Raw genomic sequence first — 14622 nt, 5'->3', positions numbered from 1 at the left:
TTTACATTGTTAATTTCTACCCTAATAAGGTTTAGCTCAGGACGTAATGTTGAATTTTTCATTACTCTGTTAGCTGTCAGATGAATTGAAAAGACCTGCTAATTAGAAAAAAATTAATAGCTTTATTCAAAGATTAACAGAAATTAGGTTGAAAACAAAATTGTTCTGATAGGGAGGGCATGTGCATTTGCTGTAAATTCAGGAAATCTCCCAAAACACAAAGAACATGTTCAGAATTATAATTAAGGAAGAAATTTTAACTCCCTGAAAGAACAGCTTGATGGCAATTGTTACTTTCGTTTAGATTTAATGTAGCATCTGTTACAATTTAATTTTTAAGGGTCACCATTTTTAATTACCATTAATCTCCAGAATTAACAGTGCAGTAAAGATCCTTGCAAGCATTGAAATTTAACTAGTCAAAATGCCTTTAGAGGCTTTACAGAATATTTTAGCAACTGAGAAACAGCTTTGATGCTATGAGCAGGGTGAAATGCAAAGCCAGTGTTAGTAAGATACAGAAACAGTTGCATCTTCTCCAAGCATTAGGCTGACTTGGATCCATAGGCTGCAAATGAAGTTTCGCTGTTGGAGGACAGGACAGTTTGTTCATTGTCAGGTTTGGACATGCATATTAGGAAGAATGACTTGAAGGCTGAATACTTCATACTTGTGTCTTTTTGCCATTGAGGTTGATAGCATGAAGTAAAAATGTTAGCTTTTTGACATCTCCTTTGATGAGAAAGTGGTTTGGATTTTGCAGATGTTGAATAAAGTGGATGGGGACCTGTACAAAATATAAGCTCAATGACACATTCAAGAATTAGTTAATAGAAGAAGTATCTTTAGATATGATAAAAATAGCATAGATATTTGAAAGTCTCTGTAGTTGGAGACCTAGACCCTGCATAAAACCAGTGCAGACTGAGATACAAATATGTGCGTAAACTGAATTGTCAGAATAGTCTTCTCTGGTCAGAAAAGGTTTTTAATTACAACTGAGTGAGAGTGCATCTTTCCCAGAAAAAAAAAATGTGGTAATACATTGTCATAATCCTAATTAACATATGTTGTCTACCACAAACACCAAGGAAGACAAGGTTATCCATAGTGAAGTGTGTAGTGTGCTGCTTTGCTAGGATAGACATGGTCAGTTCGGAATGTACTGCCTTCAAAGTTAGCGCTGATGCCTGACTTAAACTGCAGTGTCCTCAAGCTCTCCTGATGTACTGATAATAACAGCAAATCTGACACTGATTTTTCCCTAGCACTTGTTTTTAAAGGAAGTTACTGATGTCATCAGACTCAGGACAATATCAAATAACTACATTTCTTAAAGAGAGTCTGCCAGAGTGAGTAGAACGCATCCACTTGTTACATGGAACCCAAATCTGTTCATATTTAATATAATTTCATTTGCCACCCTGGCTGTTTATTGAAGACAGAATTTCCTTTCTTATGTCTCTTTATACCACATCACAGAGAGGCTGTAAGAACAAATCCTGCTATTTTGTACAACTGTGTAATCCTCTTCATTTTGCCAGAACTTCATTCTGCCCAAAAGCACTGTGCAGGCATGCTGCCCTCTGCTTCCATGGCTACAGGCTGGGCAGTAGTTAGGCAGAATGGGTGGGTTGCAAGATGATGGACTTATCCCTGGAAAATGGAAATGCATGAATAAATCAGTTTTGTCCCCCTTTGAAGGTTCATCTTTGGCTACTGCCAGTGCTGTACTGGGCTGAAGTCCACAACTGTACCCAGGTGGGTGAAAGTACAAAGGGAGCTTTTTGGTAGCTGGCCAATGTACTGTCCTTTGAAATGTTTGGGCTGAGAATTAAGTTCTTGATGCATCCAACCATGAAATAATTAAGTGGAGGAAGTATTTTTACATAATGCTGACTGATAAGAGAAAAGGAGGAGCAGGAGCCAGGAACACTTATAAGACATTGAGGAGGGAAAGACTCTCCCAGGCCACCTTTCTAGTGAGTAAGGAAAGCAGAGATGACAACTTAGTCTTTTAAGCAGACAACACACGCTGCACGTGGAGATGAGAGCAGTTCTCACAGCTGTCATTTTACTTCCTCCCTTTCCCACCATCTTTCCCAGCCAAAAGTCAGCAGACAGAGGGGTGGCAGTGGGGACACTGGTTCTGACCTTCTCATACACCAGGCAGGTGCTCTGGCGTGGAGATCTTCCTTGGGGAGAAACAGGGACCAGCTGTGAGACAAAGGCAGGGTGTGGCTATTGGTCTCCTCCAGTCCTTTAAGAGTTTTCTTACAAGAGTAAATGCTTGCTGTAGCTTTTCACCCTTCTGGGCCTGTTGATCAGCTTGTGGTAATATTCTTTCTGTGCTTCCTGAAGATGGAGGGGGTTGCTTTCAGGCACATCATCAAACCATTCAATCCTGGTACAGGGTGTTTTAACCAGGGTGAGAATCTATTTGCCAATGCCTCTGCATCACCATCAGTACCATTGTTATAGTTAAAGAAAAACTCACACAAAGATGAACAAGAGCTTTTCTCTTTTATGAAGATATGTACAATAGGATCAGCAACAGGTATAGATTTTAGGAGCTTGTTGCTGGGAATCCCGTTAACTGGAAATTCCAGGCCATTGGTTCTTCAGCCTGACCTTGAGTAGGTTGATAGGCTCCCTGTGCCCCTGCTTTCAAGACTCCAATTTCAAGTAGTATTGCTTGACCTTGGTCGTTATAGTCATGCTACTTCCAAAGGCTCTGATGCTCTTTTGTAGTCCAGAATTACTGTTTCCTCTCAAGAGTGATGAGGGGGACAATTAGGAAGAGTGGTTTGACAGTTCTCTGAATTCTGAAGTGCTACCTGTTTGTGAGCAATTTGTGCTGGGTATCTTTCCTTTCATAGTTTAATCTGTCACCTAGAACTTCTGATTTTATGGTTTTCTGACTGCAGAAAGGGTAATCTTTTATATATTGGTGTTGATGGCTGTGCTCCTTATGCCCCAAATTGCACAGCACATTTATCCTCAGCCTAACACCCTCATGAATGCAAGAACAAGCCTTTCTTCTGGGTAAAAAGAATCAACAGCCTGAATATCTGTTTCATAGTCCCTTCCATATGTATAGGGAATGGGGATAACAATTAACCTTTCTTCCAGAGGCTAATTGGATTTCACACAGTTTGGAAGCACCACTAATTCACGAGATACATTAAATTCAGCTTTAACATTTCTGCTGGGTAGCTTGTCTATTGACCTTCCTCTCCCTTTCTTTTTATTCTATTCTATTTCAAACTTAACCATTTCCAATAGTTAAATAAACAGTGCTGCAGCCTTTTTGAAAGCAGCGTTTCTTCATGCATGAACTCTTAGAAGCTGCTGTGCACATATATGCATGAATATTTCTTATTCCACTTAAATAAGCATCAAAAATGTTTATTACAGAAATAATGCATATTGGTCAGAAGCTGGTGTCCCTACTCTGGTTTAGTCACATTATAACAAAATAGTCCAAGTAGACATAAAGCAAGCATAATCAACCTGCTGTACTTATGCAGGCAAATTAAGAGGATCTGCATTTTTCATCAATAAAAAGGTGCAAAAATTCCCTCTTTCATCAAAGGACACCCTCGATCATCTGACTTGCACAGAATTTTCTCTTCTGAAGGTGAGAAAGGAAGAAAAAATCTCTACAGAAGAGTGGAATTTGATTGTGTCAATCAAACTATGTAGGCTTAAATGTAAGCCATGGCTGTCCATGAATACAATAGAAACCCGAGATCTCTGAATAATGTTTTAAAGAATAGAAATCTCACTGCATGTTTCTATTGAGAGGTCAAATTATGGTCCCTGAAACCTAGATGGTAGAGATGATTTTTCCTACCCTTCATGATGGCTCACTGCAAACACAGTAGTGAGGGGACAGCATGACCCTGGTCTTGCCAGGTTTCTACATGTATGTTTGGTGGCGTAGGAGAACAGAGATGGAACAGCAGATGACAGAATTCCCTTCCCTTACTGACAGGTACCTCAGAGAGGGGCTCCCCAAAGTGTAATTGCACATACTTCCATGGCATGGGTTGGGCATGCAGGAGCACGCCTGATCCATTTTTGAATGTCAACATACGTGCTTTTTCTGCTCATCTTTCTATTGCTTATCCATTTTAAGCACTGTTTTTTCATAAAAGTTATTATCTTTCTGTGAATGCAAATGTGGAATCTATTGAGTGGGTGTGCGCATACTTTAGAGAAATAATTGAATCCAAACATGTTCTTTTTGAATGTAGGAAACCAGAATCTAATAAAAAGTAAATGAATTCAGTGTCTGCTTTGGGCTTGTAGTCTTCAGACTGTTAAAAATAATGTATTAAGTGCTGTGCATTCCAATATCAACATCTTTATTTTCCATCATATCCTCTTAACCCCTTAAGGCCTCTGAAATCTTTTTCTTTCTGGACATGTGTTGAAGAGCTTGTCAGAGGAGAGAAAGCAGTTCATTTAAAGTCCACTCTTTATGTTCATTAATTCCCAATATCGACTCTAGTGCACAATCTGACTGAGTCTTCCTGTTGACAAGTCTGTATGTGTTTAGTTTCTGTACTGTGCTTAATTGACTGGAAATACACAACTTATTAATTGTAAAGCACAGTTGCCTTTGTGATTTAGGACTTTGGTTTCCCAGCCCTGAAATGAATGTACCACTGCCAATTTGACTTGGGGTACAGGTACTGGAGTATAAATAAGTCTATCAGACTTCTGGTTTGACTTAAAAACAGAGTTTAAACAGTTTTTAGTTACACTCTCATCTCAGTTAACTCTCAGTGCCTGTCTAGCTGCTAGTCTGACTTCCTTAGCTTCATCTAGCATCTAGTGCTGAAAAGACATGAGCAGGCATCTAAAATATAATACGTTCATTGTCTTTAGCTAACAGATGGTCAGATGTGTTCAATTTTATAGCATTTGTCAAAGCAACTTAGAAAATAAGAGTATGTCTTGATTCAGTTCTGCTCTTGATAGGCTTTATGTGTGTATGGCATGCAAATTGTCTTCTGTGGTCTTTTTGGCCTTAAAGGAAGTTGTTTCTGAGGACAATTTTTCCCCTGTTCTGAACTCTGGAAGTCTGCATGCTGAAGAAGTATGATGATTTGAAGAAAGCAAATAGACATCTGTTTTCTTTGAGCATAACTGTTAGATCTTCAGAAACTTAGGGAACAGTTTGAAGCTACCTATGTATTTGTATCACTTTCTGTTCTGATGTCTAAATTGTTAAAGAGGAGGGATATTACAGCGAGAACAGTTAACAAAAGTCATTATGATTAAGGGAGAGAGGAGCAGAGGAAGAAGCCTTGCACTGCCCTCATGTATCCTAAGACTTGCACAGAGTCAAGCAGTTGGTGAAAGATGACAGTCCCCAGGATGGAAGACATTCAGCTCCCACATTGAACCTGTGGTGGTGTTAATCTCCTTTGCCAGATCTCTGCTGGCCTTTCAGGCAGAGGTATTTCCTCATTCCATGACATAAGGAAGAGATGGAAAATCTGGAAGCAGGACTATGCACATAAATCACTGTTCTGAATATAGCTACAGTGTCTGATTGTTTATCATTCAGCTTCACCTGTCCCCATCAGCTAAAAATAGGAACCTCTGATAAAGACATTTCTCAGAAAGGTGAAAAAGCCAGTTCATTTAACCCTCCTCATGATGTATTCCTCTTCAGAGACATGCTCTGTCATCTTCTTGGCAAACAGTGATGGCCAATCCAGGCAACCAGAGACCTCCTGCTAAAGTGGCAGCTGCAAGAGCTGCAGAGCTCAATCCAGCAGTGAAAGCAACAGAAATGTGGCTGGAGCCTGCTACTGCTATGATGATGTTTGTATGTGTCATTGTAGAGAGTGACAGTGAGGGCAGCCCATCAGCCACGCAGACACAGCAAACTCTGTCGTTGTGCAGGTTATGAAAGGGAACAAAAGGAGCTGGTTAATCATAACACCCTGTTAAATCACCTGGTAGGTGATTCAGACTAGGGCTTAAATCTTCAGGCTTCTGATTTCTAATTATTTTAAATTACTTTATTAATGAATTACAATCTTTAAATGCTGCTGCTGCTGCCTCCTGGAGGATGGTAGAAATAGCCAGTTATTCATAGCTGTGCAGGTATATATCCTGCATTATTGCTGCTCCTTTTCCAGGTGAATTCAGAATATTTGTAGCATCACAGGTATTTCAGCAACTGTGAGCTCACATCCAGAGAGATGCTTGAGGCAAGCTCCATTTCATCAAAATCCTGAAAAATGCTTAGTTCTACAACTACTGTATTAAAATGAACAAGAAGGCTCAGCATCTCTCAGAAGGCCATATCTTTCCTTTCTGCAATTAAAATTGCTGCAGCAAACACTAATGGACTGTCACTGCAGAAATCCCCTCTTGGAAATCCTAGCTGTATTGTCCTCTCAGGGATAGTTTTTCTAATATAAGCAGAGAAGGATTTCATTCAATAAGAAAAGAAACCACACTTAATGAAAACCTAAGGAATTGCAAACAGTTTTGTACTCCCTAAAATCTCCGTTAATCTCTACCAATTTCTATTTCTTCCATAATATAAAGTTTTTTTCAAAATCAAACCTTGACATAAAGAAAAATGTTACCATCAAATCTATTAGAAATAATTACTTTGTAATAAATTTGTGTCTTCAACTAGAGTGTGAAGATTTAATTTCCTTCATTGGAATTGCTTAAGATACAGGAATTGGAGAGAAAACATTTCATGCAGTATGATCCTTTTTAAATCAATATTGTCTTTTTAATCCTGAATTTCAAATTAAATATTATCCTTCTTTAAACAAAGGCATGCACATATATCTTGTAAATCAATTCTATTTATCCTGTCTACTGTAATTATATAAACAAGCTTAATTTTTGCTATAAATAAAAAAGCTTGTAGACTTAAAAATGGTAAAAGACAAGATTTTACTAATTTAATGGTTTCTGGTGTCATTGCTAAGGATGCATGATAACAGTCACCAACAAAATCACCATTTTCAGATAGCTGCAGAGGTCCTTGCACTAGCAGGCTACTATCAGTTTTTGTCTTGTGCTTTAATAAATTTATAGCTAAGAGCAAAATGCAACATTTAAAAACAATGGTTTTCAGGTTATCAGCTGGCATAAATTTTTGTTGAAGTGAACTTTCTTTCAGGGTTTTCATGGTATACCAGGCTAATTATTGGCTGTAATCAGAATAGTAGTTTAGAGTAAGTTAAGCAGAACATATACTTTCAAAACAGTCCAGACTGCTTGGGTGGAGACTTTTTTTTTTTTTTTTTTTAACCGAGAAAACATGATAAAAAAGACTTTTGAAGAATGGGAATAAGAAGACTTATAAGGTTGTTCTGGAGTCACTAAAAACCTCTAAAGCCATTAATGCAGAGTAGAGGCTTGGCTTCCCTTCATGAAGAACCCTGAAACGTTCCATACTGGCTAATGAAGTCTTGAACCAGCTATCCCAACCCAGCAGTCCATGGTCCTGCTTCCCAGCTTGTGTCTTCTTTAGCTTCATGTCCTTCAGGGATGAGCATATCTAGGGCTTTCTCCTAGTGGATTTCTGTTTTCTATGCACCACTTAGGCAAGCTGGCTCTGGTGTTGTAAGATCCAGCATTTAAGTGGCATGTTTTCACAAAGTTTACTCCAGCAACATTATATAGACAGCATTACATATGGGGCATGTTTCAGGGACATACAGTAATGATCAAGGATTTAAGTTTAATAAACAAAAGGTAAATAGAAAATACCACACACATGGTGAACATAAGCAACATAGCTAAAACTGCATAATATGTGACACCTGTTATTTTCTGAATTTTGCAATGTTTTGCACTATTTAATGAGAGTGTGGTTGGTTTTTGGCTGACTTTTCTACCATGTTGTGATGAGTTCTTAACAGTGGAAGTTATAGCAGGAAACAAAAGGGAACAAATAAAGCAAATACAGAAGTTATTGTTTCCTGAATATTAGGAGCTCAACAAGTAGATGATCTAATTTCTTTACCAGCCTCCAGTACTCATCCAGCCAGCTGTTCAAAATTATAAAATACACATAGTAACCTACTATCTGAGAGAACAAGGATGTAGCAAAATGAATTGTAAGTATCTCTGCTTGACATGTAATCAGGTTTTTATCCTTGTGCATGCTGGTAGTTTTCCACTGCATTTGGACACATAATCTGGAGGCTTTCTTGGTTGCTTGGACTGTATTTTTGCGTGTGGTGGCTGTGGGGAGTTCAAGGACAAAATATGCACTTCGATTTATGATCTGGAGACAATAAAAGTACCTGTGGGTTCTTTCTGATTTCATCTAAAAGGCTGGGAAAGTTTTGAACCCTTATGTTGTGATCTAGCTTTACAATATGTTTAGCTGTGCAGTGGTTTCTTTACTGAAGGGAGAGGTAAGCAACCTATGAGTCTTTTCCATAGTATAGTTATAGTACATAGCATTAAAATGGGAATTCGTGTATTGAGCCAAACCCAATTATTTGCAAACGAATCGGTGCCAGTTATCCTCAGGGGGAGGACTCTAATACCAAGTGCTGGTTTGAAATGTCATCTTTTCTGTGGGAGAATTCTCTATAGGTAACATGGTAACTATTTTCAACCTAATTTTAGGCAAACAGAAATTGGAATTCATTAAACTTTGCAAAGAAAATTCAACCTTTGATCAAAGCCACAACAGATATCAGCTTGCTCCATTTTGAAAGTCATGCCAATCTGAAAAGCAAGCTTTTCACTAATGTTTGGCATCTTAACTAGAGCTTGGCATTCTTAGGAAGGGCTTTAATTATGCATTATATTAACCACTGTGAAATACTAAACCTTATTAAGATAGCAAAAAGCCTTCTTTATATTTGATTTGTTAGAGCTTAAAATTAACTTTTCACAGTCCAACTTAAAGAGATCAGTAGATAATGGAAATTCAGCTCTGTCTACAGTAAGTTTCCCCACAGTTCTCTTCGGTGCTCTCTCCAGTCCCTTGCAGTGCATCTACCTCTGTAAAGATCCCAGATGCCCAGACTGGGCTATCAGCCTGATACCTCCATTATAAATGCCACTTCCAAGCTTGTGGTCACTTGGAATCGTCTCCTGAAAAAATGGAAGTTTAAAAAAACCATGTTTACATTGGGCTCACCTGGATGCTCAGATGTGGCTGATGGGCTGCACCAGGCTGCCTGACAGTGGAGACATTCCACTCTGGTGTGTTTGCAGCTGAACATTTTTTCTCCTGACACAGTACTTAGTATGTGGTTGGGATGCCAGGATCTTGGGCTGAAGTTCTAGACAAAGTCAATTGGCTGGAGGTCCAGCCCTTGGAGGCAAGTGCTGTGCTGAAGACTTACCTCTTGAATAGCTACACAAACGCTTTGAAGTTGAGCCTTCCAATATTTTTTCAATAGTATTTTTCTCCTCTTCAAAATAAATGCTACTTTCTACTTCATGTGAGTTTTCAAAGCATTTTCTGAAGATGGAAGAGCATCATCTTTCTTTGCCTCAGTAGAGCAGCTTTCAGCTTATCAGGAGCCTGAATAAAAGGCAATTTTCTGTAGGGTGTTTATGGATCTCTCCAAAGAGGAATGATGTGCACATTTTCCACTAGTTGTTGTACTGAGATGATTCAGATTAACTTTAGGTACATGGAAATAACACAATAGCATTATCATGACTTACTGTGTGATCACCACTGGTTCCGGTGGAGTTACCATTGACATATTATCTTGCTGTTGTTGTGTAATCGCATCAATTATTTCACTGGTAACTGTGTAAATTACCACAACTGTAACTTTGTAAAGATCTGAAAGACTAATTTTTCACACCGCAGCACCTAGAAAAGTGGATGCTGAACAGTCACCAGCAATACTGTCCTGATTAGTACAAAAGATGCACAGCAGTACTCTCAGCTTTGCTGCTCCATACCCTGCACAAGTGGTAAAGGGGAAGGCAAGTGGTCCTAAGGTCTTCTGCCTCTAAGTTCCTGCAGGTGTAAAGGTATTATCTGCTTGAAGTGCTAATGATGTTAAGTCGAGACACCTTCTGTAGGAATGTGTTGCTTTTCAGCTCTTTTTGATATTCCCACTAAAATGAGCAAAGCCATAAAAGTCCTCAGTAGACATGTGGAGTCTGCTGGACTTGGTTCTTACTGATTTCCCCACCAGTGTGGGATCTGGACAGGCAAGGTCTAATGAGACTGCAGCCACAGTCTTTTTTTTCAGTCAGAGCAAAACCTGTATATCCTTTCATTTGTCAATATTTAATGCCAGATGGCAGAAGGCAGGAATGAGAGGCATACACAGAGGTATTAACATGTCCCTGAATATCTTCATGGGCTTCAGTTCTTGATATGATGGCAACATTGGACAGGATGTGCTGGCCCATTTCCTTGCAATAGCATGCAAATATGAAGTAGGTGTCTGTAGCCAGGAGGCCTAGAGATTATCCATACCATGTACTTGAACACTCCCTTTCCTAATGAGACATGAGCAATCTTGAGTCCTATTTCAAACAAACCAAAATACAATAACGCCTTCAAGTATATTATATTGCAGAAAAAGAGTAGGAGCCAACTATGAACACCACTGTTGCCCCAGGTCACTCAGATATCTCTAGGAAGTTTGCAATATCCCGCACTATATGAGAAAAAATTAAATAAGACACTCCAGATGTATAGACAGCTGAGTTGTCCACCAGTCAGTGCGATTATATTCCTCAACCAGCTGGGATGACAGTGGCAGATGGTAATTTCATCCTATACTTCATCTCCTAACTAATTACAGAGAAGTAGGAGAACAGAAGACAAAGATGCAAGCCTGATGTGCCCTTGTGTCCCAATAGTCAGCGCATCCTTTGAATAAGATTTATTGTTAGGATGTGCTTTTTAAAGTCTTTAGAACTTCCACCATTTTCCTTGTTCCTGTACCTAATCAGGTATTTTGCTTGTCTTTTGTGATGAATATTGTTTGTTCGCATCTTGATTTTAAATCTGTGGATTTAAATGATGCTTGGGTGGGAAGGGCATCCAGTGATGATTTGGGCATCTCCCTCAATGGCACAGAGAAACCTTTTGGCTTTAAAACCTGTCATCAAGATTGCCTGCTCAGGAAGAATCACATTTCTGCACCTGTGCTGTGCCCAGCAGCTCTTTGCCTTCTTAAAGAGAGGCCACCTGCATTCATCTTTGGGGTCCCCAACATTAGAAGGATGCAGACCTGCTTGAGTGGGTCCAGAGGAGGCCACGAAGATGATCGGGGGCTGGAGCACCTCCCCTGTGAGGACAGGCTGAGAAAGTTGGGGTTGTTCAGCTGGAGAAGAGAAGGCTCTGGGGAGACCTTAGAGCAGCCTCCCAGTGCTTAAAGGGGGCCTAGAAGAAAGCCGGAGTGGGACTTTTTACAAGGGCATGTAGTGATAGGACAAGGAGTAATAGCTTTGAACTGGAAGAGGAGAGATGTAGATTTAGATTAGATGTAAGGAAGAAATCCTTCCCTGTGAGGGTGGTGAGGCCCTGGCACAGGTTGCCCAGAGAAGCTGTGGCTGCCCCCTCCCTGGCAGGGTTCAAGGCCAGGTTGGACGGGGCTTGGAGCAACCTGGGCTGGTGGAAGGTGTCCCTGCCCATGGCAGGGGGGTGGAACTAGGTCTTTAAGGTGCCTTCCTAAACCATTCTGTGATCCTATGGTTGTAGGATTAGTGGTTCTTTGACTTTTTAGGCTCTGTTGGTACTAAGATACTCATCAGCCTGGGCAGTGGTGCCACAGCCTTGCCTACCAGTGTGGTATGAAGGGACACCCCTGCTTCTTATTTTAGAAGTAGCTCAGAATGTCCGTGTCATTCATTAGGGTGACTAATGTATTCTGTCAGCTCCTGAATGGATTGGAAATGCCATACCTCACAGAATTTGCAAGATAGTTGGGATTTTTTTTTCTCATTTTTTAATTACACTTTTACGCTTGACTTGTCCAGAGTAAGTTGTGTGTTGTGCGCAAGGTTTATGGAAAGTAGCACTGAATTAGTACGGGACAGGGGGAACAGCAAAGAGACAGCTCCCTCCTGTTTAAATTAAAACTAAGCCACATCAGAATGTTGCCAATTAAAAATAAAATTAATTACTTTGCTCTCTCTGTAGGTGACCTGTCTCCATGATTTCTTTGGAGACGATGATGTGTTTATCGCCTGTGGTCCAGAAAAATTCCGCTACGCACAGGATGACTTTTCTCTGGATGAAAGCGGTAACATCAAACACACACTGCTCTGCAGTCTGTGTTTTTATTTGGTTTCCATTGCTTGTATCAGATAATAATGCTGCATGGTTTTGTTCTGGTTTTTAAGACCTTGTACATGGAATTTAACATCCTTTTGTGATACTTGTACAGTCAGGGGATATTATAATTGGGCAAATCCTGACTGAGGTAGCCCAAGTCAGAATAGAGGGGACACCTACACCACTTGACATTTACTGCAAAATCTGGTAGTTTATATCCTTTCAATTTTGCCCAGCTGCAGTCAGATGGATACATTTTTCTTGAAAACTAAACAGTAGAAGGACTCTTGGTCTTATGTACACATGTGAATATTAAAAAATGTGAACAAACACAATTAAAAGAAAAAAATCACTTCTTCCACTGCTTTCTGCTACTGATTCAAAAAGCTGGGCAATAATTCCCTTTTTAGGAGGGGGAGTAGGACAGCACTATTTTATTTGTCCCCGTTTCAAGTGCAAGAACAGATCTGTAATAATGTGAGTCTCTATGATTAATTAAGCCATTAAATCTTGATTTCACAGAATATACGGAGCTTGCTTGTCAGAGTTACCATCTACTCCACCTGGCAACCATATACACCAACAGCATAGGCTGTCTGCTGGTGCCAGTGAGTGCAGCAAGAGTAAATTAATGTAACTTTGACCATTTAAACTAGAAGAAATTGTGGTCCCCAAACATTCAGGCTCTTTTTCCAAAGGTTTAGGTAACCTGTATGAGGAACAAGAGCCCCATGCTGTCTTATATGCTTAGCGTTGGCTCATTGGCTTATATGGCTCAGCATTGAAGACTAAAGAGGACTTTGCTGTATACCAGGAAATCAAGCAGCCTCTAATCTTCAAACGTGTTTTTATGACTCCTTTGCAAGCCTGATTTTATTTGATGCTGGTACTTCTGACCTGTGTACTCCAGATGAACCCATTTGATGGTCTTGGGTAATTCAAATAAAGTTTCCAAGATTCAGCTGAAACTTTGCAGACAGAAAATAAAACCCATGTCAGGCTGGGGAAGCAATCTGTAACCTGAGCTTTGTATTTTTTTTTTTTAACACTCAGCAGTTGAGTCAGCTCCACAGGGAGTTCCACACTGTAAAACAGTTTGGATGCAATCCTAGCAGAACAATTTGATGGGAAGCCCAGCTCTCTGCCTACACTCCTGGTTACTACTGATTTTTCCAGCTTGGATTTCTCTAACAAAAATAAGCCAAGCCTGCTGTTGGGAAGGCACCAAGTAACTGCAGCTCTCAGTGTTATTTTCATGGGAGTAGGAGTGCCCTGCAACTCTCAAGAAGCCAATGAGGAGCTATTAGCCAGCAGTATTTTCCCATTATACACCCATCATTCTTCCTTCTTGAGTCAGATGCTGCAAGGAGAACCTACAGGTCCTGAGGTCTTGCAGATGAATGTCACTTACTAAAATCTCCTCTGTCATCCAGTACTTTTTCTTGCCTGTTTGGATGACATGCACTTGGATTGCTGGTTCTTACGTTCACTCTGGCAGGACATCAGGAAACAAAATGAGAGACAGCATAAGAAAGGATTATGTCATCTTTTTCCTTGTGACTGCCCATCACAGCTTCTACCCTATAATCCCCATTGCTGAGCACCTTCCAGGTGACATTACTCTGTCTCATTCGTACTCACTGGTTTCAGCATCAGCCCATGGAAATGTCATGGCCCCTGTGGTGTTTAGAGGGCTGTTTACACTAACTTCAGCACAGTCAGGTTTCCACCTTTAGAACCTTGTTTCAAGATGTGCAAATGCTCAGTGATTGCCTTTAGTGTACTGACACTTGCCAACGGCTGAACTGAAGGAATTCCTCAGAGTCAGTCTTTCTGTGCTGGAAAATGCAAAGCTGAGTTTCTTTTCAAGGAATTACTCTCCTGGGAAGAAAATAAATGTGAAAGCTCTTGAAAAGACAAAACAAAGTATTTTTTCTTTTTGGGTTTATTTTTTAGGGAGTAATTCAGGTGACTAAATGTAGATGTCTGACACCCTTTGAGGTTTTTGAAATACTCCATGATATATGATTGACAGATATCACACAGGACCACCAGGAGACCCACTCTGCTCTGGGGAGGCTGTACTCAAGCATTTGGGGCCTATTGTTGGGCAAAGGAATCATTGTCTAAGATCGAAATGTTGCATTGCCTTTGTTAAGTAGTGCTATGTAAGAGCCTTGAAAAATATTATTTCTGCAGTAACTGAAGATTATTTTACCCCACATTTTGGCTTGGCTGGTTAACACCAGGAGAAGTTATTTGCACACTCTCCGTAGTGGCTATTTCAAAGTGTCTCAGCAAACACTATATTCTTTAGTATCAAGGAGGGACAGTCTACCTTCCACACCTCCCCC

At 40.0% G+C, this 14622-nt stretch overlaps 1 protein-coding gene across 4 annotated transcripts in view; it reads left to right on the top strand.

Annotated features, from left to right (window-relative positions):
- The window catches only part of DCX (doublecortin), an 85915-nt gene that overhangs the window by 45560 nt on the left and 25733 nt on the right, over nucleotides 1–14622 (top strand). For all 4 annotated transcript variants that reach the window (XM_026848492.1, XM_026848491.1, XM_026848490.1 and 1 more), the window contains exon 4: nucleotides 12134–12236. In XM_026848492.1, the coding sequence (XP_026704293.1) occupies nucleotides 12134–12236 (103 nt within the window). The remainder of the gene's footprint in view (nucleotides 1–12133; nucleotides 12237–14622) is intronic.

This window comes from Athene cunicularia (genome assembly GCF_003259725.1).
Source record: "Athene cunicularia isolate RWA chromosome 4 unlocalized genomic scaffold, athCun1 chr4_part3, whole genome shotgun sequence".
Lineage (NCBI taxonomy): Eukaryota > Metazoa > Chordata > Aves > Strigiformes > Strigidae > Athene > Athene cunicularia.
The sequence above is the reverse complement of the archived record's forward strand: the minus strand, read 5'-3'. Positions and strand labels throughout refer to the sequence as shown.